This window comes from Phacochoerus africanus, chromosome 15 (genome assembly GCF_016906955.1).
Source record: "Phacochoerus africanus isolate WHEZ1 chromosome 15, ROS_Pafr_v1, whole genome shotgun sequence".
Taxonomy (NCBI): Eukaryota; Metazoa; Chordata; class Mammalia; order Artiodactyla; family Suidae; genus Phacochoerus; species Phacochoerus africanus.
Genome location: NC_062558.1, coordinates 89,170,458 through 89,198,126, shown reverse-complemented (window position 1 = coordinate 89,198,126; position 27,669 = coordinate 89,170,458). Strand labels below are relative to the sequence as shown.

Sequence of the window (27,669 nt, the reverse complement as noted above, 5' to 3'; positions counted from 1 at the left end):
AAGTAGAAGCTGTTTATGAGGCTATTGTTATGAATAAGTCAGTGGGCTGAGCATGGGTGTGAATAGCTGGGAAGGGTGAGCATGAGGCACGCGGCCTCTTCAGCCTCTCGGGCTACCTCGGGACTAGGCAGAGGCCTCTGTTTGCCTCCCTGCCTCCAAGCCTGTGCTCCAGCCCATCCTCTGCACAGGTCCCAAGGGGCTGAGAAGGCCACTTCCCTAACCCAGCCTGACTGGGAAGGCTAAGGTCCTCAATCCAAACACCAAGGCCCTCCAAGGTCCAGCCTCTGCTATAAGCCCACCTACTGCAAGCCCCTCCTCAGTTTTGCAGTATTTACCCTACCATCCTTTTTAGTTTTGCAGTATTTACCCTACCATCCTTTTACCCTCAGGGCACCTCGATCCCAAAGCTTTCTTGGTCATCTAGTCCTTCAGGCTTCCCACAACCCTTGATCTTTTCCTGTCATTAGTCACTTATCACCCAGTATGAACCATGGCTTCTGCCTCACTGTGTCCATGTTTTATTTTTAATTTTTATCCTTTATTTTTTTTCTTTCTTCCTTTTATTATGGAAATTTCAAAACTACAGCAAAGTGGAAACAGTTATACAATGGACAGCCCTCTCCATTTCCTGAATTTGCCATTTATATCTGACAGCATTTCCTTTATCTTTTATCATAGGCTACCTCACTCCCATACCCTTCATTCTGCATATATTTAACTGAGGAACAATTTTTCTTAAGAGTTCTCCCTTTGAAATCCAGCAGACTTAAGTGTATCATTTGATAAATTCTGAAAAATTCACACAACACCTGTGTAAACCAAAACCCATGAGACTTTGAACATTATAATTGCCACCAGAAAGTCCCCTCAGATCCCATCCCAGGTATTCCCTGACCTCTTCCCCAGAGGAAGCTCTTTGATTGTTTACTTCTGTGGATGAAAATTCAATTAATAATCAAGTTAGGAATTTTTAAAGCCCAATTTTATGGAGCCAAACTGAGGGTTATAATCCAGGAGACTGACTCTCAGAAAGCTCTGAGAACTCTTCCACCTGTTAGGAGTCGAAAGCATAGTCATAAACATTTTTGAGACAAAGGGTGATATATCCAAATAACATCGATATTTTACACAAAGCTTACCAAGGATAGTAGTCCAGACAAGCATGTACAAAGTGAGCAGTAAGTCACTATGACACCCTACTGAGTTGGAAAATAGTACTGTTCTCCACCCCCTCCCCCAACCAATGGAAAGTCTTCTTTCTTTCTTTTTTTTTTTTTTTTTTGGCCTCGACCAGGGCATGTGAAAGTTCCCAGGCCAGGGATCGAACCTATGTTATAGCAATGACCCAAGCCACTGCAGTGACAACTCTGGATCCTTAACCCACTGCACCACAAGGGAACTTGATAGTGCTATTCTTTTAAGAAATTACATTACTAGCAACAGAAGAAAGGAAAACCTTTTTCTGTATGGTCAAGCAGGTGCTCACTTCTTTGAGGAGCTCTGGTTAATATGTGGTGTGGATGCACACTGCACTTTAAGGAGAGAGGGAGGAAGCCCAAATGGACACAAGAGAGAATTTTATGTTTAAATTTTCTTGATCTGCCTTACAATGTAAATTTTGTTTCATCATTTCCCCCTTTTGATTATTAATTTTTTGATAGAAAGCATTAGGCAATCAAATATTTGGTCCCTTGATGCCAGGGTGGCTGCTTACCTGGCCTGGATCCATCATGTTTCTCAATGGCAGGTCTTAATAGCCCTGTTATTTTTTTCTTTTCATGGATTTAGGGTAGTAGAATGCTTGGCAAGAATAGTCAATTCTAGGTTGTCCAATAGGATCTATGCCAGATTTACCCTGAATGTGCATTGTGTGTGCCCATCTTTTTATAGAGAACTATAGATATGATCAATAGTTTCAAGTCATTTAGATATTTATTTTAGTTGGACTTTTGAATATACAGAAAGAAGCACAAGAGATTATTATTCTATAAATTATACAGAATACAATCAATAGAGCCAAAAATAATAAAGTCAGCAGCAGAGATTTAAGCCATGAATCCCTTCCATAATTTCATTTAGACTAAAAATGGAATCCTTCAATGAAGAAATTTTATTTTATATGTGTGTAATTAAATGACAACATTAGAGGACTTATCTAGTATGAAAGCACAACATTCAGTCTGGATTATAGTACAAGTATCCCTTTTCAAAGTTGTTTTAAAAATTAAGAGCTATTGGGTTTTGCAATATCACTTTCAAATCATAGAGACTTCAGAAGTAAGCGAATTAGTTGAATAATTAGCAAAATTGGATGTATGCTGACAGGGAAACATTTTATAGATTTAGGAACATCTGAAAAGTCATTGATAAGAATTATGAGGAGCCTATATTGGCCTTGTAAATCCATGAATGTATGTCTTTAAGTATGGCTGTGCATGAGTTGGTTAATAGTACTTGATAAGATTCTTTTCATCGTGGCAGCCAAGAATCCTTTTTTTTATTGTTTGCTTTTTTTTTTTTTTTTTTTCGGGCCACACCCATGGCATATGGAAGTTCCCAGGCTAGGGATCAAATCAGAGCTACAGCTCCTGGCCTATGCCACAGCCACAGCAATGTAGGAACCGAGCCATGTCAGTGACCTATACCACAGCTCACAGCAACACCAGATCCCCAACCCACTGAGCGAGGCCAGGGTTCGAACCCACATCCTCATGGATACTAGTCAGATTCATTTCTACTGTGCCACAATGAGAACTCCACAGCCAAGAGTCTTCTATTTGATATCCTTTCCAGTAAGCAAAATCTATACATTGTAATCTAAGATCCTTAAGGTTTTCATTTCCTGAGAGATTTTTGTAAAAGGAATTCATTACTGAATTTTTTAAGTGCTTCAATAAGACCCTAACAATACTGTAATATATTTGCTCTGAACTACTATGGGTGAAAGTTTCCAAAAATATTGTTTTCTCCATAAAACCATTTTCTTAGGTTTCCAGTTGAGTTAAAGAATATACAAGCTGAAGTAATGGCAGTTGTGTTCCAACCAACAATATAAATTGTGTTTGTTTTGGTTTGGTTTTATCAAGTCTAAACCATATTTGTATGCTTAGACCAAAATTCCCCCTTTTTGTAACATCTGTTTTCTCTTTTTTAGTGGTGATTTCTTGAAACTGTAGAAAGAAATCCTTTATTGGGTTAGCAAGGTTAATGGAGAACAGTGGACATCCCTGAGTCTGGACAGGATGAGTATTTAAAGCTGCCTGTTTTCAGAGTACAGGTCTTTTGTCTCTTTAGGTAGGTTTACTCCTAGGTATTTTATGGTTTTGGATGTGATGGTAAACAGGATTGCTTCCCTAATTTCTCTTTCTGCTCTTCATTGTTAGTGTATAGAAATGCCATCGTTTTCTGTGTATTAATTTTGTATCCTGCGACAATGCCAAATTCATGGATAAGCTCTAACAGTTTTCTGGTAGAGTCTTTAGGATTCTCTAGGTATGGTATCATGTCATCTGCAAATAGGGATAGTTTTACTTCTTCCTTTCCAATTTGGATTCCTTTTATTTCTTTTACTTCTCTGATTGCCGTGGCTAGGACTTCCAAAACTATGTTGAAGAGTAGTGGTGAGAGCAGACATCCTTGTCTTGCTCCTGATCTCAGTGGGAATTCTTTCAGCTTTTCACCATTGAGAATGATGTTTGCTGTGGGTTTGTCATATATGGCCTTTATGATGTTGAGGTAGGTTCCCTCTATGCCCACTTTCTGAAGGGTTTTTATCAGAAATGGGTGTTGGATTTTGTCAAAGGCTTTTTCCGCAAATATTGAGAGGATCATATGGTTTTTATTCTTTAGTTTGTTAATGTGGTGTATCACACTGATGGATTTGTGGATATTGAAGAACCTTGCATCCCTGGGAGAAATCCCACTTGATCATGATATACAATCCTTTTCATGTATTGTTGGATGTGGTTTCCTAGTATTTTGCTGAGGATTTTTGCATCGATGTTCATCAATGAAATTGGCCTGTAGTTTTCTTTTTTTGTGGTATCTTTGACTGGTTTTAGTATCAGGGTGATGGTGGCCTCATAGAATGAGTTTGAGAGTATCCCTTCCTCTGCCATTTTTTGAAATAGTTTCAGAAGGATATGTGTTAGCTCTTCTCTAAATGTTTGATAGAATTTGCCTGTGAAGCCATCTGGTCCTGGACTTGTGTTTGTTGGAAGTTTTTTAATCACAGTTTCAATTTCAGTACTTGTGATTGGTCCATTCATCTTTTCTATTTCATCTTGGTTTAGTCTTAGAAGATTGTACTTTTCTAAGAATTTGTCCACTTCTTCTAGGTTTTCCATTTTATTGGCGTATAGTTGCATATAGTAGTATCTTATGATCCTTTGTATTTCTGTGATGTCCGTTGTTACTTCTCCTTTTTCATTTCTCATTTTATTGATTTGAGTCCTCTCTCTTTTTTTTTCTTGAGAAGTCTGGCTAAGGGTTTATCAATTTTGTTGATCTTTTCAAAGAACCAGCTTTTCATTTCATTGATCTTTTCTATGGTTTTCTTGGTTTCTAGTTCATTGATTTCTACTCTGATCTTTATGATTTCTTTCCTTCTACTAACTTCAGGTCTTGTCTGTTCTTCTCTCTCAAGCTGCTTTAGATGTAAAGTTAGCTTGTTTATTTGAGCTTTTTCTTATTTCGTGAGGTGGGCTTGTATTGCTATAAATTTTCTTCTTAGAATGGCTTTTGCTGCATCCCATAGGTTTTGGAGTGTTGTATCTTCAATGCCATTTGCTTCTAGGTATTTTTTAATTTCATCTTTTATTTCTTTAGTGATCCATTAGTTGTTTAGTAGCATGTTGTTCAGTCTCCACGTGTTTGTGTTTTTTTGCAGATTTTTTCTTGTTGTTGATTTCCAGTCGTATAGCGTTGTGGTCAGAAAAGATGCTTGATATGATTTCAATTTTCTTAAAGTTACTGAGGTTGAATTTGTAGCCCAGGATGTGCTCAATCTTAGAGAATGTTCCATGTGCACTCGAGAAGAATGTGTATTCTGCTGCTTTTGGATGGAATGTCCTATAAACATCTATGAAGTCCATCTGGTTTAATGCATCATTCAGGGCCTGTGTTTCCTTATTGATTTTCTGTCTGGTTGACTGTCCATTGATGTAAGTGGGGTGTTAATGTCCCCCACTATTATTATTGTTATTGTTGGTTTGTCTTTTTAAGGTTGTTTGCACTTGCTTTATATATTGTGGTGAACCTAAGTTGGATGCATAGATATTTAAAATTGTTATATCTTCTTCTTGGATTGATCCTTTGATCATTATGTATTGACCTTCTTTGTCCCTTAAAATATTCTTCATTTTAAAGTCTATTTCGTCTGATAGGAGTTTTGCTACTCCAGCTTTCTTTTGATCCCTGTTTGCATGAAATACTTTCTTCCATCCTCTCACTTTCAATTTGTATGTGTCCGTAGAAGTGAAATAGGTCTCTTGAAGATAGCATATTTATGGATCTTGTTTTTGTATCCATTCAGCCAGTCTATATCTTTTGGTTGGGGCGTTTAGTCCATTAACATTGAAGGTAATTATTGATATGTATGTTCTTATTGCCGTTTTATTAATTGCGTTGGATTTGGTTTTGTTGCTCTTTTTTCTTTCCTTCTTCTCTTGTTCTCTCCTCTTCTGGTTGGATGACTATCTTTAGTGTTGTATTTGAGTGGATTTTTATTTGTGTATCAATTGTAGATTTTTGGTTTGCAGTTTTTCTGAAGTTTTGATATGAGTCTATATGTATATGAGATTGTTTTAAGTTGTTGTTCTCTTAATTGCAAGTTCATCTCCAGTGTCCTGCATTTGTACCCACCTCTTCTCATGATTCCTGATTTTGGTGGTATAATTGTGCATGGATGATTTCGTATCTTTACTGTATATATATATATACCTTTACTGGTGAGCCTTGTCATTTGAGGAATTTTTGTTTCCTATTGCTGTCTTTTCTGCCTAGAGAAGTTCCTTTAGTATTTGTTGTAAGGCTGGTTTAGTGTTGCTGAATTCTCTCAACTTTTGCTTATCTGTGAAGGTTTTGCTTTCTCCTTCAAATCTGAATGAGAGCCTTGCTGGGTAAAGTAATCTTGGAGATTTTTTCCTTTCATCACATGAAGTACATCATGCCACTCCCTTCTGGCCTGCAGAGTTTCTGCTGAAAAATCTGCCGATAACCTTATTGGGGTTCCCTTGTATGTTATTTGTTTCCTTTCTCTAGCTGCTTTCACGATTTTCTCTTTGTCTTTAATTTTGGTTAGTTTGATTAATATGTGTCTCGGGGTGTTCTTCCTTGGGTTTATTTTATATGGTACTCGTCGTGCTTCCTGGATTTGAGTGAGTGGTTCCTTTCCCATGTTAGGGAAGTTTTCAGCTATTATCTCTTGGAATATTTTTCTGTCCCCTTCTCTCTCTCTTCTCCTTCTGGCACCCCTATAATACGGATGTTGGTGCATTTAATGTTGTCCCAGAGTTCTCTGAGGCTCTCTTCATTTGTTTTCAATCTTTTTTCTCTTTTCTGTTCTGCATCCGTAATTTCCACTAATCTGTCCTCCACCTCGCTTATTCGTTCTTCTGCCTCCTGTATTCTACTGTTGGCTGCTTCTAGTGAATTTTTTATTTCAGTTACTGTGTTTTGCATCTCTTCTTGTTTAAGTTTTATATCTTGTATCTCTTTGCTCAGTGTTTCCTGTAAGTTATCCATCTTTGCCTCCAGTTTATTTCCAATGTCTTGCACCATCTTCAGCATCAACAGTCTAGTCTTTTTCTGGAGGCTGAGAATCTCCTGATCACTTAGCTGATTTTCTGGGGTTTTTCCTTTCTCCCTCATCTGAGTTATAGTTCTCTGTCTTTTCATTTTTATAGGTTTTTGGTGTGGTGACCTTTTTGCTGACAACAGAGTTGTAGCCTCTCTTACTTCTGGTGTCTGGCCCCCTTGTGTCTGATGTCAATATGGGGGCTTGCTGTAGGCTTCCTGATGGGGGGGGCTGATGCCTGCCCACTGGTAGGTGGAGCTGATTCTATCCCTCTGGTGAGTGGGGCTTAGTCTCTGGATGGGATTAGAGGCAGCTGTATGCCTGAGGGGTCTTTAGGTAGCCGTTTACTGAGGGGTGGGGCTGTGATCCCACCTGGATTGTTGTTTGCCCTGGGGCTTCTCAGTCCTGACTGAAGGTGGGGCCAGATTTTCCCAAAATGGCCTCCTCCAGAGAAAGGCATGCTGCTGAATATTCCCAAGAGCTTTGCCTTCAATGTCCTTCCCTCACAACAATCCACATTCACCCCTGTTTTCCCAGATGTCCTCCAGGAACTGCAGTCAGGTTTGACCCAGATTCCTATGGAGACTTTGCTTTGCCCTGGGACCCAGTGCACGTGAAAATCTTTGTGCACCTTTTAAGAATGGGGTCTCCATTTCCCCCAGTCCCATGGAGCTCTTTTGCACAAGCCCTACTGGCCTTCAATGCCAGATGCTCCAGGGGATCTTTCTCCCAATGCCAGATCCCCACACGTGAGAGTTTGATGTGGGGCTCAGAATTCTCACTTCTATAGGTGAGTCTCTGTGAACCAGTTAGCTTCCAGTCTGTGGGGCTTCCCACCTGGGAGGTATGGGGTTGTTTATATTGCTGAATCGCCCCTCCTACCTCTTGATGTGTCCACCACTTTGTCTTCTGGAGTAGGGTATCTTTTTTTAGGTTTCTGGTCCATTTGGGTGGAGATTGCTCAGCCTTTAGTTGTGAATTTTGTTGTCTTTAGGAAAGAAGTTGAGCTCCAGTCCTTCTATTCCACCATCTTAATTCCATCTCCCCACATTGTCTTGATGACCGTGGCTTTGCAATATTGCCTGAAGTCTGGGAGAGTTATGCCTCTTGCTTGGTTTTTGTTCCTCAGGATTGCTTTGGCAATTCTGGGTCTTTTGTGGTTCCATATAAATTTTTGGATTGTTTGTTCTAATTCTGTGAAAAATGTCCTGGGTAATTTGATGGGGATTACATTGAATCTGTAGATTGCTTTGGGTAGTATGGCCATTTTTACAATATTAATTTTTCCCTCCCAGGAGCATGGGATATCTTTCCACTTCTTTACATCTTAATTTCCTTGAAGTTCTCAGCATCTAAGTTCTTTACCTCCTTGGTCAGGTTTATTCCCAGATATTTGATTTTTTTGTGGTGCAAGTTTAAAGGGTATTGTATTTTTGTATTCCTTTTCTAATATTTCATTGTTAGTATACAGAAATGTGACTGATTTCTGGATGTAAAACCTATGTCCTGCCACTTTGATGATTTTGTTGATCAGTTCAAGTAGTTTTTGGGTTGAGTCCTTAGGGTTTTCTATATATAGTATCATGTCATCAGCATACAGTAACAGTTTTACCTCTTCCTATTTGGATGCCTTTTATTTCTTTTATTTGTCTGATTGCTGTGGCTAGGATTTTCAATACTATGCTGAATAACAGTGGTGAGAGTGGGCATCCTTGTCTTGTTCCAGATTTTAGTGGGAAGGCTTTCAGCTTTTCCCCATTGAGTATTATATTTGCTGTGGGTTTGTCATAAATGGCTTTTATTATGTCAAGGTATGTTCCCTCTACACTCACTTTGGTAAGAGTTTTTATCATGAATGGATGTTGGACTTTGTCAAATGCTTTTTCTGCATCTATGGAGATGATTATGTGGTTTTTGACTTTTCTTTTGTTAATGTGGTGTATGACATTGATTGATTTGCATACGTTGAACCATCCTTGTGAACCTGGGATGAATCCCACTTGGTGGTGGCGTATGGTCTTTTTTATGCGTTGTTGGATTTGGTTGGCTAAAATTTTGTTGAGAATTTTTGTGTCTGTATTCATCAGATATATATATATATTTTTCCTTTTTCATGGTATCTTTGTTTGGTTTTGTTATTAGGATGATGGTGGCATCATAGAATGACTTTGGGAATGTTCCTTCTTCTTCAACCTTTTGGAAAATTTTAAGGAAGACGGGTATAAGTTCCTCTTTGTATGTTTGGTAGAATTCACCTGTGAAGCCATCTGGTCCTGGACTTTTATTTGTAGGGAGTGTTTTCATGACATATTCAATTTCATTTCTAGTAATTGGTTTGTTCAGTTGGTCTCTTTCTTCTTGATTCAGTTTTCGCAGGCTGTAAGTCTCTAGAAAGTTTTCCATTTCTTCTACATTGTCAAATTTGTCCGCATATAATTCTTCATAGTATGCTCTTTTTTTTTTTTTTGTATTTCTGCAGTATCCATTATGATTTCTCTCTCTCTCTCTCTTTTTTTTTTTTTCCTTATTTTGTTTATTTGGGTTTTTTCTCTCCTCTTCTTGGTGAGTCTGGCCAGAGGTTTGTCAATTTTGTTTACCTTTTCAATGAACCAGCTCTTGGTTTGATTGATTTTTTCTATTGTTTTTTGAATCTCTATTTTATGAGTTCCTCTCTGATCTTTATGATTTCCTTCCTTCTGCTTACTTTAGGTTTTATTTGTTCTTTTTTTTTTCTAATTTACTTAGATGGTGGGTTAAGTTTTTGATTTGAGATTTTTCTTCTTTTTTGAGGAAGGCTGGTGTTGCTATGAATTCCCTTCTGAGCATTGCTTTTGTGGCAACCCAAAGATTTCGAGTGGTTGTGTCTTCATCATCATTTGTCTTGAGGTATTTTTTAATTTCCTTCTTGATTTCCTCATTGACCCATTGGTTTTTTTAGTAGCACGTTGTTCAGTCTCCATCTAGTTAGTTTTTTCTCATTTCTTTTCCTGTGGTTGATTTCTTTCATATCATTGTGGTCAGAGAAGAAATTGAAATAATTTTGATACTCTTAAATTTGTTGAGTTTGGTTTTGTGCCCTGGTATGTAGTCAATCCTTGTGAATATTCCATGTGCACTTGAGAAGAATGTATATTCTGATTTTTTTGGATGCAATGTCCTGAAAATGTCTATTAGGTCTAACTTTTCTATTGTGTCGTTTAGGATCTCTGTTGCCTTATTGATTTTCTATCTAGAGGATCTGTCCATTGATGTGAGTGAAGTGTTAAAGCCTCCTGCTATTATTGTAGTCCCATAAGTTTCTTCCTTTATGTCTGTTAGTATTTGTTGTAGGTACCTGGGTGCTCCTGTAATAGGGGCGTGTATATTGATGATTGTAATATCCTCTTCTTGAATGGATCCTTTTACCATTAAATAGTGTCCTTCTTTGTCTCTTTATGGCCTTCATTTTGAAGTCTATTTTGTCTGATATGAGTATTGAAACTCCTGCTTTCATGTCTTGTCCATTGGCATGAAATATCTTTTCCCATCCCCTCCCTTTCAATCTATATGTGTCCTTTGCTCTCTTTATGGCCTTCATTTTGAAGTCTGTTTTGTCTGATATGAGTATTGACACTCCTGCTTTCATGTCTTGTCCATTGGCATGAAATATCTTTTCTCATCCCCTCACTTTCAATCTATATGTGTCCTTTGCCCTAAGGTGAGTCTCTTGTAGACAGCATATTGTAGGTTTTTTCTTTTTTATACAGTCTGCCACTCTGTGTCTTTTGATTGGAGCATTCAGTCCATTGCCATTTAAGGTGATTATTGAGAGATATGTATTTATTGCCATTTTAAACCTTGTTTTCCAGTTGATTCTATGTTTCTCCTTTCTTTTTTTGGTTGGATGATGTCAATTTATTTTCTGCTTGAGTGTTTTTCTTTTTAGTTTTTGTGAATGTAATGTTTGGTTTGATTTGTGGTTGCCCTATTTTTAAAGTATGTTAAGTCCTTCCTGTATCTGCTTGCTTTAGCCTAATAGTCTGATAGTGATATAGGCTCAAACACATTATTTAAAAAAAAAAGAATCTATATTTTCTTACTTTCTTTCCCCACATTCTATGATTTTGAAGTCCTTTTTTAACATTTTCATGTTTGTCCTTTTGCTGTTTCTTGTGTTTATCATCGCTTTTACAGTAGGTTTTTTTTTTTTTCCTCTTTTAGATCTGTATGCTGGCTTATTTAAGTGATTGCAAGAAGCTCTTAAAAATATTTCTTCAGTAGCCTTACATGAGAGAGCCCTTGATGAAATGGCCCTCATACAAGGTGGCTGTCTTTTGCTACCAAGTGTAATTTAGTTTCGGAGCATAAAAACAAGTCACCTACAAGCATTTTCCTATAAAATGAATAAGACACAGTAAGACAATAACTGTCAGAGTTCCCATTGTGGCTCAGTGGTAATGAACCACCTAGTATCTATTTGGGTTCAATCCCTGGCCTCACTCAGTGGGTTACATTGCAGATGCAGCTCAGATCCCATGATGCTTTGGCCATGGTGTAGGCCAGCAGCTGCAGCTCCGATTCAGCCCCTAGCCTGGGAACTTCCATATGCCATAGCTGAGGCTCTAAAAAGCAAAAAAATTAAAAATAAAAATAAAAATAAAAAAACAATAATTGTCTGTCAATGACAAAGGTCTAAAAAAGCATTAAAGACCTGATTACAGTGAAATCTTCAAAGAAATTTGGCTATTTCTGTGACATAATTTTAAGATTAATATTTACCAATACAGTGTAACTTGAGTTTTATCAGCACTTATTTAACAATGCTTCCCCCTGTAACTTAGATGAAATAAATGTAACTGGTTTAATATCTCTCCTTGAGATGTTTGGGGGCCCTCTGAAGCATTTCAAAGTTAGCAAGAGGTCAGAGGACCTTCATTTAGAATTTGATTGAGAAATTTGTCCAAGCTATCAAAATGTTTTAAATGTTTGGCCAATTAGGATCATAAGTCACTGCGAAACAATACTTATTCACTTAACAAAAGTGACAATAAAAGATTTCAAAGGCAAATACAGAAAGTTAAAGAAACTCTACAATCTGTTATCAAAGCAGATGAATAGTTCAAGATAACTTCGTCCTTTTAACAGAGAAAAACCAAGTTCTAGGTTTGTACCATTTTACCTTTAATATTTAAAATTCATTCAGTTAATTAAATTCAGTCTAAACTCAGTCCTTTTCTCAGGTTTCCCTTTTAAAAATTAATTTTGAACAATATATGCCCTTTCATAGTACAGTCTTCAAATAAGGCAAAAAATATATTAATAGCCTCAAACATTTAGTCTCTCTATAATGAGGTCATAAGTAGATAAACATAGACTTCTTTAGCAATGTTTCTGTGTTTTATCTTATTAAAAATGATCTAGACATTCATGACTTCCCATTATTTAACTTAATTTAGCAGAGCTCTAAAATTTCAAGTTATAAAAAATCTGGAGAGACTGTTTAAGTAGACATACCACTAAACACAGTTATTCTTAGGGGTGACCCAAAAGGTTTTATCCCACTTATCTCTATTTCATTACTTATGAAAATACCATCATACCAATAATTTTCTTACAATTTTTTTAATTTTTAAAATTTATTTTTATTTTTATTTTATTTATTTATTTATTTATTTTGCTTTTTAAGACCACACCCATGGCATATGGAAGTTCCCAGTCTAGGGGTCAAATCGGAGCTATAGCTGCTGTCCTACACCACAGCCACAGCAACTTGAGATCTGAGCCTCATCTGCAACCTACACCATAGCTCTCTCTCATGGCAACACCAGGTCCTTAACCTACTGAGCGAGCCCAGGGATTCAACCTACACCCTCATGGATACTAGTCAGATTCATATCCTCTGCACCACAATGGGAATTCCCCTTACTGACAAATTTTGTAACAGATATAACAGGACATTACTGACTTATTGGCTTACATGGGTCCCAGATCTGGCATCTGAGGTCAGATCCTGGCCCTGTACTTGCCAGAGGTCTGCGGGTACCTCTTGTCCTGTCTTAGCCACAGTTTCCCTCTCTGTTAAACTGAGTAGTAGATCATGTCTAGCTCATGGGGCAGTTTGGAGATTTAAGGTAGTAAGTGTAAAGTCTGGTACATGGTAGACTCTCATTAGTGGATAATGTCATTTTGGATGAACATAGGAGTTACAAGACTTGATCTGGCACAGATTTCCCACTTCTGGTTCCTTTTGGCTTTTTCTGGCAGGAATGCTATAACTGGCTCATTTTTTGACTCATCTAGTACCTTACCTCTCCATATTCAGACAGTTAAGTTTTCCCTTCTCTGCCTATATCTAATTCCAGTATAGTTTCTTGGTTTAGAGTTATGCTTATTTGCAATAAATAATCCTAAAATGTAAATATCAGACAATCCCCTGTGAGACTGAGGTTATAGCCACCCTACTCAGAGTGGACCAAGTTGTGCTGGCAGAAATGTGTGTGCAGGGGAGTTCCCGTCATGGCGCAGTGGTTAACGAATCCGACTAGGAACCATGAGGTTGCGGGTTTGATCCCTGCACTTGCTCAGTGGGTTAACGATCTGGCATTGCCATGAGCTGTGGTGTAGGTTGCAGACGCGGCTTGGATCCCGCGTTGCTGTGGCTCTGGTGTAGGCTGGTGGCTACAGCTCCGATTGGACCCCTAGCCTGGGAACCTCCATATGCCGCAGGAGCGGCCCAAGAAATAGCAAAAAGACAAAAATAAAATAAATAAAATAAAATAAAATAAAATAAAATAAAATAAAATAAAATAAAATAAAATAAAATAAATAAAATAAAATAAAATAATAAAATAAAATATAAAATAAAATATAAAATAAAATAATAAAATAAAATAAAATAAAAAAAGAAATGTGTGTGCAGGACACAGTTCCAACTGCTTCCAAAGCAAATATCAGTTCCCATGTTATGATGGGCATGGCTTTTATAAAGTGTAAGCAGTAAGGGTGTTGCCTGGCAGAATTGGGTTCAGAAGCAGCACTGTGCTCTTGGCCATTGTGTGGGAGACATGATGTGTCACTTAGGAACATTAGGAATGTCCTAAGTGGGCCACAATGCCTGATCTTAGAACAAGGCAATCAGCTCACCTTCCCCATTCTTTCTCAAAGCCTCAGTGCTCTACCCATTTTTCCACAAACTCAGGGTCTTCCAAGGGCAGGGTCACTGCCATCAGGTGCCCTTGGAGGCCAAATAAGTACCATGAGTAAGAGGAGTGGGCCATGCCAAGCCAAGGACAGTTGGCTGTAGTGAGAGGGGTCCTAGAGGGAAGTCAGTTTCTGGGCTGTTACGGAGCTTTCTGATCCAAGAAGGGCAGTGATGTCTAGCCCAGTCAGTGGTTGACACACAGAAATATAAATCCACTGATGCCAGGCATCTCCATTTTCTGAAAAAAAGCTAGTAATCTGGCTTATTAGGGAAAATGTAAGACTGTTAATTTTAAAATAATTTTTAATTATATTTCATATTGAAGTATAGTAACTTTCAGTATTATATTTGTTTCAGGTATATAACATAGGAATTCTAAATTTTATGGATCATACTGCATTTAAATTTATTATAAAATATTGGCTATATTCCCTGTGTTGTACAATATAACTTGTAGATGATTCATTTTATACATATTAGCTTATACTTCTTAATCCCCTACCCCTATCTGGCCCCTCTCCCCTTTCCTTTGTCCATTGGTAACTACTAGTTTGTTTTCTTTTTCTAAGAGTCTGTTCCTGTTTTTTTTGTTGTTGTTGTTGTTTTCTATTTTTTAGATTCCATGTGTAATTGATAACTGATAGCATAAGGCATTTTTCTTTCTCCAACTTGTTTCACTAAGCATAACACCCTCAGGACCATTCATGTTGTTACACATGGCAAAATTTCATTCTTTTTTATGAATGTATCCATTGTATAATTATACCACATTTTCTCTATGCATTTATCTGTTGATGGATTGTATAATTATACCACATTTTCTCTATGCATTTATCTGTTGATGGACACTTGTGTTGCTTCCATATCTTGGCTATTGTAGACAGTGCTGCTGTGAACAATTGGGGGGCATGTATCTTTTCAAATTAGTGTTTTTGTTTTCTTCAGATAAGTACCCTGAATGGAATTTCTTATTCACATGATAGTTTCATTTTTAGTTTTTTAAGAACCTTCATAATATATTGCACAGTGACTGCACCATTTTACATTCCCACCAACAGGGTGCAGAGGTTCCCTTTCTCCACTTCCTGGCCAATATTTGTGATTTGGGGTATTTTTGATGATAGCTATTCTGACAAGTGAGAAAAGTCTCATTATGGTTTTGGTTTGCATTTTTCTGATTGTTACTAATGTTGACCACACTTTCAATGGCCTTTTGTCCATCTCTATTTCTTTTGGGGATTTAAAAAAAAAATCTGTTCAGGTCTTCTGCCCATTTTGTAATCAGGTTCTATATTTTTTGATATTGAGTTGCATTCCCCGTTTATACTTTTTGGATATTAATTCCTTGTCAGTCATATTATCATTTAAAAATAATTTTTAAAATTCTGTTTACCAGGTTGTCCTTTCATTTTGTTGATGTTTTGATTTGCAAAAGCTTTTAAGTTTAATTAGGTCCCCTTTGCTTATTTTTGTTTTGTTTCCCTTGCCTTAGGAGACAAATAAAAAATACTGCTCTGATTTGTGTCATAATACCCCTTCTAGGAGTATTATGGCTTAAAGTCTTACATTTAATTCTTTAATCCATTTTGAGTATACTTTTATGGATGGTATAAGAAAATGTTCTAAATTCATCTTCTACATATAGCTTCTGATTTTGCCCGCAAAATTTATTGACAAGAGTGTCTTCTCCCCATTATATATTCTTATTTTTTTGTCATAGTTCAATTGACCATGTGCGCATGGGTTTATTTTGAGGCTCTCTATATCCATATGTCTGTTTCAGTGTCAATACTATACTATTTTGCTTACTGTAGCTTCATAGTATAGTCTGAAAATAGGGAGAACATATAATACCTCTAGCTCTGTACTCTGAAAATAAATTTTTGGCGATTCAATGTTGAGAAACTATGCAGACTTTTAAACAGGGAGTCCAGTTTTTTGAAAACCCAACAAAATATGCCATCAGACCAGCTTCAGCCCGCCAGCCAAGAATCTGTTTTTTGCAAGTAGAGAAATCGCAAACTATGCCTTGATCTAATGGGAGCTGCAAGAAGACCTGAAGCAGGAAGAATTAGGATTATCAGTTCCAGGGTCGTGTGGCTGGCATTTCTTTCTTTCTTTCTTTCTTTCTTTTTTTTTTTGGCCACACACTCATGGCATGAAGAAGTTCCTGGGCAGGGATCGAACCCAGGCCACAGAAGTGACAATGCTGGATCCTTAACCACTGGGCTACCAAGAAACTCCTGTGCCGGCATTTCTAAGGACTATTCTTTGAGTTAATTGACTGCAGGCAAGTCAAGGATCTGGGTTGAAATTAACCAGCCTGGGCCAGGAGGCAGAGGTGGGAGCTAATAAACTTGGACTTGCAGCAAGAAGACCTGCAAGTTATACTGGCTAGCTCCCCGAGGGCCACACCAAGTAGCTGCCCTCTCTGGATCCTCTGGTATTTGTTTCAGTTGCCAGGAAGCACCATTGTGAACCCAGCAGACTGCCAAAGGGCTATGACCCATAACTGCACCTTGCATACCAATATCTCCCACCATGGCAAAAGGAAGTGCTTGGTGAATCCCTGGGGGTGTTGTGTGAGGTACATGAAGGGTCAGGAAGAAGGGAAAGAACAGTCACTGCAGACTTCAGAACCACAGCTAAAAGAGGATTTCATCATCCATGGGGGATTTGCCTGTGCACAGTCTTCGCCTCCTTGCTTGCCTCGCCCAGGCCCTGGCTCTGCTTCTGTGGTCTCCAGTATTCCATACTTACAGAGAAACACCCCCAAGGCTCAGAAAGACCCACAGGCACCCAGGCTTGTGTGCTTAGCTCAAAGGGCAGGGCTGTGTTCACATGTTGTCTTTGTTCTTCTGTCATTTATGTGAGGGAGGCCTGATGAAAAGCACCACCTGCACTCCTTAGGGAAGACCTTGGGACATATAAATCAGAAACCCATGGCCAGGTTTGACCCTGTGGAGAGGACAGCATTGGTCTTGATGGGTCAGGAGCAGTGGTGGAAGGTCCCCTGAATGCTCATGGGCCAGCCCAGGTGCCTTACAGTAGATCCTCAGAGAAATCAGATGAGTGTGCACAGATGTAAGTTCAGACACAGCTGCTTCCTCATAAAAATTCCTAGGAATTCAGTTATGGGGTGGACTGTTATAAATGTGAGATGAGAGGGAAGACAGCATTCAGCACCCCCTAACATAGGCTTTGGATGTTCCTTGCAGAATCCTACCAACTTGGTTTTTTTGCACAAGGCCTAATTCCAGAAAAAATTGGAGAATATATTTGCAGATATAATTTCAGCGAATCCATAATCTACAGTAAGTACCCACCCTGTTGCATCCAAGTGACACACTTCCCACATAATGCTGCTGTGCCTCAGCAGAGCCCTTGCTAACCATTGAGTGTAGACACTGAGGACAGAGGGAGCCAGAACAATGGAAGGAGGGACCTGGCAGGGAAGCCTGGCCACCTCTCCCTTCATCCCAGGCCAGGAAGTAATCAATCTCCCAGCACAGCAAGAGCACCCTGGAGCAGGGCTGACCCCTGCAGAGGCTGGATCTGCCTTCACTGACACCCCCACCCCCCCAGCCTTTCTCAGCTCTCACTTCCCTTGAGAGGCAAGGACATGGACTCAGAGTCTGAAGGGGGAGGTGGAGGCAGCCTCAGGGCTCTGAGTCCCTACCAGGTGGTCTCCTAGGACTGAGCAAGGATGCCAAGTGCCAGGCCTGGGCCCTGGAATCCTGGCTCAGACCCACTCTCCATGTGTGGTCTTGACCTAATGAGTGCTGTGTTGTCAGCCTCTACTATCTGTACTGGAAAGTGGAGCCAGTATAGTGGGTGCACTAACTAAGCCCCATCACGTGTGTAAAGCTCTTATTTGGAAAAACTCAGGCACTAGGTGACTGTCCACGATGGGTGAGAGGCCTGAGGAAGCACACGGTTGGGGCAGCAGCTGTGCCCTCAGGGCTGAGGTGGGGCTGATCTCCCTGACAGAGGGCCTGGGGGACTGTTGGACTTTCTCTTCCTCCTCAGCTCTCCCTGGTAGCCCCTGATACAGGGATTTGATATGATTATGTATGTTCAAGGACATCTAGTTCCAGGTAAAGCCAGAACAAGTCCCCTCCCTCAGCACACTTCTGGGCTGTCTGTCCTTCTTCCATGGGTGCCCAGGATGGCCTCACTCCCATGGCACACAGTGTGTAGATGGTCCCAGGGAGTTAGATTAGCCTTGGTCTGTACTTTCTCAGGAGTGGCCAGGGACTGAGTAACTCATTTGTATAGAGTGCTCATGTTTATTGAGCACCTACTGCCTCAGATAATGTGCTAAGTGCCTTAGATGCACTAAACCAGTGAGTTCTCCAAAGACCTATTGTTATTACTTTGTATGGAGCTGAAATCATAAAGGGGCAATTAAGGAGTTTGCCCAAGGCCATGACTTGGTGTATCAAAAGCTGGAAAGTGGACACAAGCAACCCGATGGCCTGGTGCGCGTATTCGGCCTTCCTGTTGACAAACCTTCAGAAAACTTAGGAACAACCCATCCTCCAAAAAGGTATTCAGATACTTCCTCTGGGTTTGGTGACTATACTGTTTTTCCACCCTGGGTGTGTCACCATTGTTTCTCTCAGAGGTGCACCAGCACCAAGGTCTCCCACAGGAGAACCAGTACCATGGTCCTGGGATCCTCTGCTGACCGCTACACTGCACCTGGTGGGAGGCTGGTCAGAAGTGTCCCAGCAAACTGTTTGTTGCCGCAAGCCCTGATGCCCTGATGAGGACTGATTTGCTTGACTCTCATTGTATTTTCCTCTGTTTAAAACATCTGGGAAAACATTTTAGTAAATATAGGAGTTCCCATCATGGCTCAGTGGTTAATGAATCTGACTAGGAACCATGAGGTTGAGGGTTTGGTCCCTGGCCTCGCTCAGTGGGTTAAAGACCCGGCATTGCTGTGAGCTGTGGTGTAGGTCACAGGTGCGGCTCAGATCCTGCGTTGCTGTGGCTCTGGCACAGGCCAGCAGCTACAGCTCCAATTCAACCCCTAGCCTGGGAACCTCCATATGCCATGGGTACGGCCATAGAAAAGACAAAAAGCAAACAAAAAAACATTTAAGTAAATGTAGAAAAGCGTAAAAAGAATAATTATTCAGTCAACATTTCTATGTTTTGTATTGTCCATCTTTAGCTTATAATGATGTTATATGTTAAGAAATCTTAAAATATAGCAATGGAAATATTTGGTTTGACCAGTAATGTTGATTTCAGCAGTACTTTTAAGTCAGCATGATTTTCTGTCCCTTCAATATGTGAGGTGCCTGCCATCACCTCACTCTTCCTGCCCTGGACTATGAATCCTGTGGACAGCACACCACATTTCCATGACATTCTTTTTACACTAAAGGCAACCATCGTACCCCACAGACACAAATCCTTCCCTCTAAGCATACTTGGTGATTAGTTACATGATCAGCACCATTAAAGAGGGAAACAGTTCAGAAGTTCATAGCTACTCTGACAACTGAGTTATGGCAAAAAGCAAATCACCTGGAAGTGAACCATCTGTGGGGACCAGGCCTGACCTGTGGCCACAGTCAAGGGTGTGAGAAGACTTGAGGCTCTTCCCTCAGGAGAGAAAAGTCTCCACAGCTACTAGCTACAGACTATCTGAGCCTCCTGAGTGCCACCTCCCAGCTCCACAAAATGACAGAGCAAACACAAGCAGGAAGACCTGTTCCCTCAGGCTTCCTGGGTCAATAAAAGCACCAGCACCCACCCAGCTCTGCTCACAGACCAGCTCCTCATCCTCACTCCTCTGTGCTCTCATCCCACAGCCAGTCCACCTGCTGCCTCGGTGTCCAAACCCACCCGGACCTGGCCAGCCCTCCCCAGACTCACTGTGCCTGGAATAGAGCCCAAACCCCTCCCAGGGCCCCGAGGCCCCACCCCCTCTCCTCTCTCACCTCTTTTCCCTCACCCAGCCCAGCTGCTTATGCCTCAGGCCTCAGCACAGGCACCCACAGCCCAGACCCTCTTCCCTGGCTTTCCCCTCATCTGGTGTCACCTCCAGGACCATCGCTTCAGAGACAACTCATCTTAAAAGGAAATTTCCAATAATAAACACAAGTCGCAAAAATTACATGGAGTACCTGAAGCAGCCTTGACCTACTTTGAGGAATTATCAACCCGGCCAATCTGGAATGGCTGATACCTCACCACTGATCATTATGAAGCAGATCCCAGACATCGCCTCATGTCCTCTATAATCATCTCACTTTCCCTTAAAGAGAAATTATGTTGCTGAAAGATAGGACAGGTCACTTGCTCCTAAGAAGCCATCCCTTCCCCCTCCCTTCTCCATCCCTTCTCCTGTTTATTGACGTCCCGGCATTTTTCTCTCTGGCATTTATTCTGTTCATTGCTTGTTACTTTATTGTCTGTCCCCCTCTCCAGTCGCTCAAATGCCAGGCCCTGGAGAGCAGGGCCTCTGGCTGCCTTGTTCCCACTAAACACCAGAGCCCCGCACAGAGCCTGGTGCACAGTAGGTGTCAGAAGGCAGAGCAGAGAAGCTGCTTCTGCCAAAGTGTGAGCTCTGCTAGCCGAGGGCAGGCAGGAGGGAGGGATGGATGGATGGATGGACAGGTCCATTGACATTCTTCTCATGTGATTGTCTTTTAGCTAAAACACCCGTCAACGTGACTGGAGAAAGACTAATTTGCCCAGGACATATTTTTGATAAGGATGAACAGTAAGTGTTTAGGTCTGGGGGCCATTTGGGCAGGTTTTTTAATCACCACGAGGAGTGCAGATGTGGGATGCCCCCTTTACAGGGGCAGCACAGATCTGTCTCCAAGAGGGCTCAGGGCATCCTCCACACCTTCCCTGGTTGGCAGTCCCCTGAGATGCTCAGGGATCTGCTGTGGCCCAGGCTGTGCTGAGGAGGGCAGGATGGAGGAGACGATGTGCCCCAGGGATGGTACTTTTGTTCCAGGAAGCTTTTCCAAGTGAAGCCAACTTACTCTGTACATACAGAGAAGTTAGGATGGTGACCTCATACATCCATCCCTGGTCTCTTCGCTTATGGCAATGAGGGCATCTTACCCCATGCAGGGCTCCTCGCTGCTTGGTTAGCATTCATGGCAGATGTTGACATCATGGTGCTTGGGGATGAGCTCCTTGCCCAAAGCTCAACAGTAGTCTCTAATGCCTGATGTTCAAAGTCATTATAGTGAGGAGAGTTGGAACTATAGAATAAGCCAAGTATAAGGACTGTGTCTATCCCGGGTCATGGATCACCATCTGCCCTTTCTGTGCTTTAGGGTGGTCGTCGTTGATTACACCCTGGACCAGGGTGAGACATACGGTAGCCGAGGCTTGAAAATCACGAGCAGGGACTGTGTGAGTAAATGATGGGGCTGTAGGGCTGTCCAAAGACCATGCTGGGATGGAGAAACACCCAGGGAAATAACATCACCAGGGAAAGACCAGCAACCAGCCATGCAGACAGGCAACTACATAGCATTTCACTGATGGCTTGGTGCCCTTAGGCCTTTATCAGGGAGCTCTCCTCCCACTCATATTTGTGAAATTCACAGGAAAGCTTCTCCAGGACTAGGTAGTATAGCCACCCCTCTTGGCCTTTTAGAAACTCCACTCTGTCTGTGAACAAAGTGTCATTGAAGGCACTTGACAGGAAACAATTAGAGCTCTAAGCAGACTACAGAAACAATGCTGTAGCTCTGACCACCCTGGACCCACCTCGTCACCTCCCTTGGTAGGGCCTTGTGGTGGAGAGCACCAGACTCCATCCTAGATTCCAGCCAGGGTAAGTGGGAGAGGCTAGAACACTGCGTACTAGCTGGCAGAGTCCAGGACCTCTGGGACATTGGGCCCTCCAGTCAGGGTCCGAGGCACAGGGTTTGGAGGCAGGGCAACTGTGGCCTTGCTCAGTCAGGGTGTGTCTCCACTGCATTGGTGCAGCAGCTGGCAGGCCTCTGACCCCTCTCCTGACCTCGCAGCCCTGCCCCCCATGACTGTCTGGGGAACCAGCCTCACATCTGTCTCTACCGCTTTCTGGGGCTCCTCAGTCGCCCCTCCCTACTCACTGGATCTGACCTCTGTGGGAGGACTCACCCCTCTGCTGGGTAGGAGGCTGTAGGGATGTCAGGTGGGGAGGGGTTGGAGGGGTGGGACTCAGCTCAGGGTGAGGCATCTGGGAACAAAGTGCTACTCCCAGCTCCCGCTTTTCAGCTCCATGTCATCCAGGCACCTTAGTCTGGGGCAGCACTACATGGGCCACAGAGAGAGAGCGCAAGGCTGGGCTGAGGTTTCCTGGGAGGAGGGACATCTGTGCCTGGTGGCCACAACCCTGGAGTCCAGTGCCAGCTGGTGAGGGTTCCCGCAGTGGGATGATCCTCCATGTGTCTGTCTCCACCCGTCCCTGCACATCCACCCGAGGAGCCCAGAAGGAACCTCTGCATTTCCCAGCAGGAGCCCCAGCGCCTGACAGCCACCTGTCCACAGGCACATTGACAAGAGAACATGGGGGCTGCCTGGGGCTCAGGGCCCAGCACGGGGTCGCCCTCAGCCTGACTGTGCCTCTCCTTCTGGCTGCCCTTTTCCTGGGCACAGGCTCGCTCTGCCCTCTTCCCGCCCTGCTTCTCTCAAGCAGAGCACTTGACATGAGGAAGTGCTGGGGTCCATGGGCACAGCACCTGTGCCCTTGGTCAGGAACATCAGCAAGAGAGCAGATCCCATTCCTTAAGCCCCACGTGGACCTGGCCCGTGCTAGGACTTTCTGTAGACTCCCTCTGATGCTCTCCAGTGCCCGCTCAATTCCTCACTACACATGGCGGCTCAGAGAGATGGAGGAGTTTTTGCCCAAGGCTGCAGAGCCAGGAAGGAGGGGAGAGGGGCTACGGGGAAGAGAACAGGGTGTCCTGCCTCTGCTCTTGCACCCCCACCTCTCAGTGGGCCCCACAGCCCCTCCCCTATCATCTGTGTATCATAGCCACGAGTGGTCCCCATAGGACCCATGTGCTGTCAGTAAGAGAGCTAAGTTGTGACTCCATGGGGATTGGACTTCATGACAAGGGCTGGGGAGAGCCTCTAAGCAGGGGTGGCAGTGGGGTCTGTGTCCCAGGGCTCCTCAGTGGCTCTCTGGGGGCTGACCCTGATCTCCTAGCCACACTGGGGTCCCCCAATATGCAGCACCCTGACAGGCAGTGGAACTGTGAGGTCTGGTGTGGGAAGTGGCTATTGGTGCACAGGAAGAGGCCACCCAGGCCAGGATTTGCCATGTGCTTTTTGCAGTATGAGCCTACAGAGCCCACGACTGTCCCCACAACAACCACAACAACCACAGTGCCCACCACAACCACAACAACCACCACAACAACTGTGCCTACCACGACCACAACAACCACCACAACGACCGTGCCGACCACCACCACCACCACCACAACGACAGTGCCAACCACCACCACAACCACCACAACGACAGTGCCGACCACCACCACGACCACCACAACGACAGTGCCGACCACCACCACCACCACCACCACGACAGTGCCGACCACCACCACCACCACCACAACGACAGTGCCGACCACCACCACCACCACCACCACCACGACAGTGCCGACCACCACCAAAAGGACCACAACCACAACAACCACAATGGCCACAACTACCACAACTACAACCACAACCACCACAACGACCACAACCACCACGACAACCACCACAACGACCACAGTGCCTACCACCACTACCACAACCACAACAACGACAACGACCACAGTGCCTACCACAGACACAACGATGACCACGGTGACTACTGAGGTCATAGAGGAGGAGACCACGGTGCCTGCGGTTGTCCACCAGAGCCCGGCCCCCAGCAATCCTCTCTTGTACCCCACACTCATCCCATCCCTGGTTGTGATCCCATTGCTGATTGTCTGCATCTGCTGCTACAAGAGGGTGAGTGACCCCTTCCCGCCCAGGCTGTTTCCAGTCCCTGATGCCCCCAAAGGACCAGGCATGTCTGCCCCGTGGGCAGGTTCCCATCAGCTCCCGGGTCCTCACACAAGCAAACAAGCACAGATCTGTCCTCCCATCCTGGGCACAGACACAGCCTGGGCTTCTAGGGGGCCTCCTGCCTCATGCTCTCCCAGGGAGGTGGCCTAAGGGCTGTCCCTGTTCCCGGGGAAAAGGGAATCCAGATCCCGGGAGACCAGGGCTGCCTCACACAGTGAGGCTTCTGAAGGACTCAGGTGGACAAAGGCTGCAGGGGGCCTCTGCTGTTGGGGGAAGAAGAGGGTCTTCAGGGGGCACCGTGGCCCCAAGGGAGCTGGCTAGAAGGATGCTAACCTTGGGGGCAGCCTTTGAAAACAGCACGGATCCCTGTACAACTAGGTGCTTTCATCATGCCTTCCTCAGTCATGGCTAAGTCACCAGCATGTGCAGGGCTCCATGCTGGACACAGAGGGGCAGAATGAAGCCACCCTTGCCCACAGGAGCTCACAGTGGGGTCTGGGCTGGTATTGGCACCTGGGAGGCATTGAGAGCACATGTCACCTTTAGAGGGTGTGGCAGTGCCCTGCTAATCATAAAGGACAGAGACGGGCCCCTGGGAGGGAGGGAAGGCAGAGGCGCTGGCTGGCTGGCTTGCAAGGACACCTGTCAGAGGACTGGGTGAAGAAGAGGAAAAGCGGGCTGCGAAGGGATGAAGCAACCAGCACAGAAGCCAGCAGGTGGGATTCCTGCAAAGGGGGAGAAGTGAGGAGAGAAAGCCTGGAGAAGGGGAAAGAGGACTGGCGGGGCGGCCGGGAGGGTTGCAGGGCGATGGGAGGAAAGGGGCCAGGAGCAGTTGGGGGGTGTTCTCTTGTCTTCACGTGATGTCAGGGCTGCTGCCAGAAACTCCCAGGTGAGGCCTCTACCAGGGACCAGGGCCCTTAGTCCACCTGTCTCCCCATCAAGCCTACAGGGAGGTCCTGATTCCCCTTTGATAACTGAGGAGGCTGAGCCTCGGGGAGGTGGAGTCTGTTACCCACAGACCATCAGGACATGGGTTCCCAAAGCCCATGTTCCATCCCCCTACTGCTGCCGAGCAAGTCCCCTTGTCTGCATGGCTGAGCCCGAGCCCCCCTGCCCCTTCCAGCCTGTGTTTGCGTCTCTTTGACATTCTAGGTTGTCCAAGAGCCACCACCAGCCCAGAAACCAGAAAGGGTAAGTTCTCTGTTTCGTCCTGCTGTTCTCAGCATGTGTGATGCCCACAGTGACCTGCACAGAGAGGGCCCCTGCCGCCTTTGGGGAGGTGTCCTCTCCCTGCCCCTGCAGCTCCCACCTACTTGGGCAGAAAGAAGTGACAGAGGGGCAGGGAAGGGCCCCAGGGAGGACATGGGATTCAAATGTCACGTAGGCAAAGCCATTCTCGAACTCCCAGCATAGCCTGATCCAAGGCCATCATCAGTGAATCAGCAACGTGGGGTAGCCTGTTTCAGAAACAGCTATGATCTCTCTTGAAATGACTGGGCTTTCTGCCAGTTCCCAAGGGACTGTCTGTAGGATGGTCCTTCCCCAGGACTCGGGTGAGCTTTTAGAAAAGGATCCTCAGGTGTCATGGACCAAGTCCCCATCCCTGGACTCTGGTGTATGTTTTGCTCCATTTCCTTGGTCCTCATCCCCGTCTCATGTCAGGGCACGGGTCTCGGCAGGGTTGGCCTTTAGGGACAGCGGGGCTGAGGAGGGTGGAGGGAGTCTTCCCTGGCATTGAGCCGGGAGGGAGGTGCAGCCCAGGTGAGCACAGGGACCAAGGGTGTGGCCCACCCGTGGTGGCACCCCACACCAGAGGCCATAAGAGACAGTTATGGCAGGGGTGCAGTGTCCCGAGGAAGGGGAACCTGGGCCTGATTGCTTGGGAAAAAGCGTCACTGCCTGGGCTGGTTTCTACTCTGGGTGCTATGTGGCTTCAGGGAGGCTGGGTCTACCAGAGGTGGGTGAACACAGCCCTGTAGGTGCTAATGCCCACACCCCTGACAGCCCCCATCACATGGCACAGCCTGGAGCCCAGCCTCCCCAGCAAGGGCGGGCTGCGGGAAGCAAGGAGACAGGATAGGGGTTATAGGCCTTTGGAGGGGAGCCCTCTTTGTAAACCAAAAGTTGTTGGTGTGTTTTTCACATGGAGGCCACTCTCTTACTGTGCCGGGTGCTGCTCATTGGTCCCCGATTCTCCACCAGACATTCTGAGTGGCCAGTACTTGGCAGGTGCAGGAGCAACAGATGTCATGTGTCTGCACCCAGGAGCTGCCAGACAAGGAAGCAGACAATTCTTTTTTTCTTTCTTGAAGCCGTGCCCTGTACAGAAAGGTACCACAGTGATTATCCCCTACTGTGAGTGCGAGGAAGACAGTATAAGACGGATGGAGGTGAGAAGGGCCCTTAGGAAGCGAGTGATGATCCCTCCAGATGGGTATGTGGGAGGAGAGGGGAGCCAGCTCACCCACACAGGCTTGAGTCTGAAAAACTTGGTTTGAACGGAGATGAGCTTTATGGACTCTGGACTCCCACCACTTGGTGACAAAGTAAAACCCAAGGCCCTCCCTCCCTTAGAGCCCGGGGAGAACAGTATGGGTTAGGTCTCAGGTGCCCACTCCCTCCAGGCAGTCTGAGCACCAGGATCTCCCCCTCAGAACAGGCCCTTGATTCTGGATGTTGGTGGCTGGTTCATAGGCAGCCGGGCCTTGGTTGTCACAGAGGTTGTCTTCAGCCCTGGCAATGTCCTGGGTTTCACGGGCCAGTGACTGGATGAGTGGAAAAAAAAGAAGGACATATGACCACACACATACCAGGGAGAAAAAAACTTTACAAAGGAAACTTCTGAGCCAAGTCGTGACCAGCATGAAACTCCCAAGACGTTCCTGGGTGCCTGCTGTCTGTGGAGGAGTCTGTTCAGTGAGGGAAGGAGAGAGCTCCCTGCCCTGTCCCTGTGGTCCCTAAGACTGGGTGACAAGGGCCATGTGCAGGAGCAGAACGAGGACACTTCCCTCCACCAGGAAGAGCTGGGCCCTCCTGGTGATGAGATCCCAGCCCTGCAGAGTGACTGAAGTTGACCAGGACTTAGCCCCGGGTGGCCTGTGGGAAGAAGAACTCACCAGCTTTGCCCAGCTTTGCCTTTGCTCCCTCCTGGGACCGTCAAATGGCAGCAGGAGGGCCAGCCGCATATGTCCCTGACAGTCAGGATGGGGACCCATAGAAGCCACAGCACAACCTTCTGGAGAGGGAGGACACCGCCTGTGAGGGACGTATCTCTGCTCACAGGCCTGACTCCAAGCCCCCCGCCCCCCGCCAGGGCACAGAGGGCCCTGAGCTACAAGGTCCAGCAGCCATGAAGCGGCACACCTGACCTCGTGCCTGTTCTTCATTTTCCTTGTCTCTCTTACTCACCCCAAGTACCAGGACCCCTCCCCCTGAGCAGGGCATAGGTGCTTCTCCCTCTGTGCCCCCCAAATGCAGGCCCTCCTCCCCTCTTCAAGCTCCTGCCATCCCCATGCTCACATCAGATCTCTCCCCAAGGACCTCTCCTTTGCACCTGGATCTCCCCACCGACCCTTGAACTTTTTGTAGATGTACCCCCTGATTTCTTCTCTTAAACCGGAAATACTTACTAGCCCTGGAACCCCAAACACTCTGTGACCCT

At 44.5% G+C, this 27,669-nt stretch overlaps 1 protein-coding gene across 1 annotated transcript in view; it reads left to right on the top strand.

The window, feature by feature from the left end:
* The window catches only part of LOC125116976 (mucin-2-like), a 95,905-nt gene that overhangs the window by 21,606 nt on the left and 46,630 nt on the right, over positions 1-27,669 (top strand). The window contains 6 exon segments of the mRNA XM_047762669.1: positions 17,195-17,290; positions 20,649-20,718; positions 21,290-21,368; positions 23,283-23,951; positions 25,161-25,199; positions 26,321-26,398. Coding sequence (XP_047618625.1) covers positions 17,195-17,290; positions 20,649-20,718; positions 21,290-21,368; positions 23,283-23,951; positions 25,161-25,199; positions 26,321-26,398 — 1,031 coding nt within the window.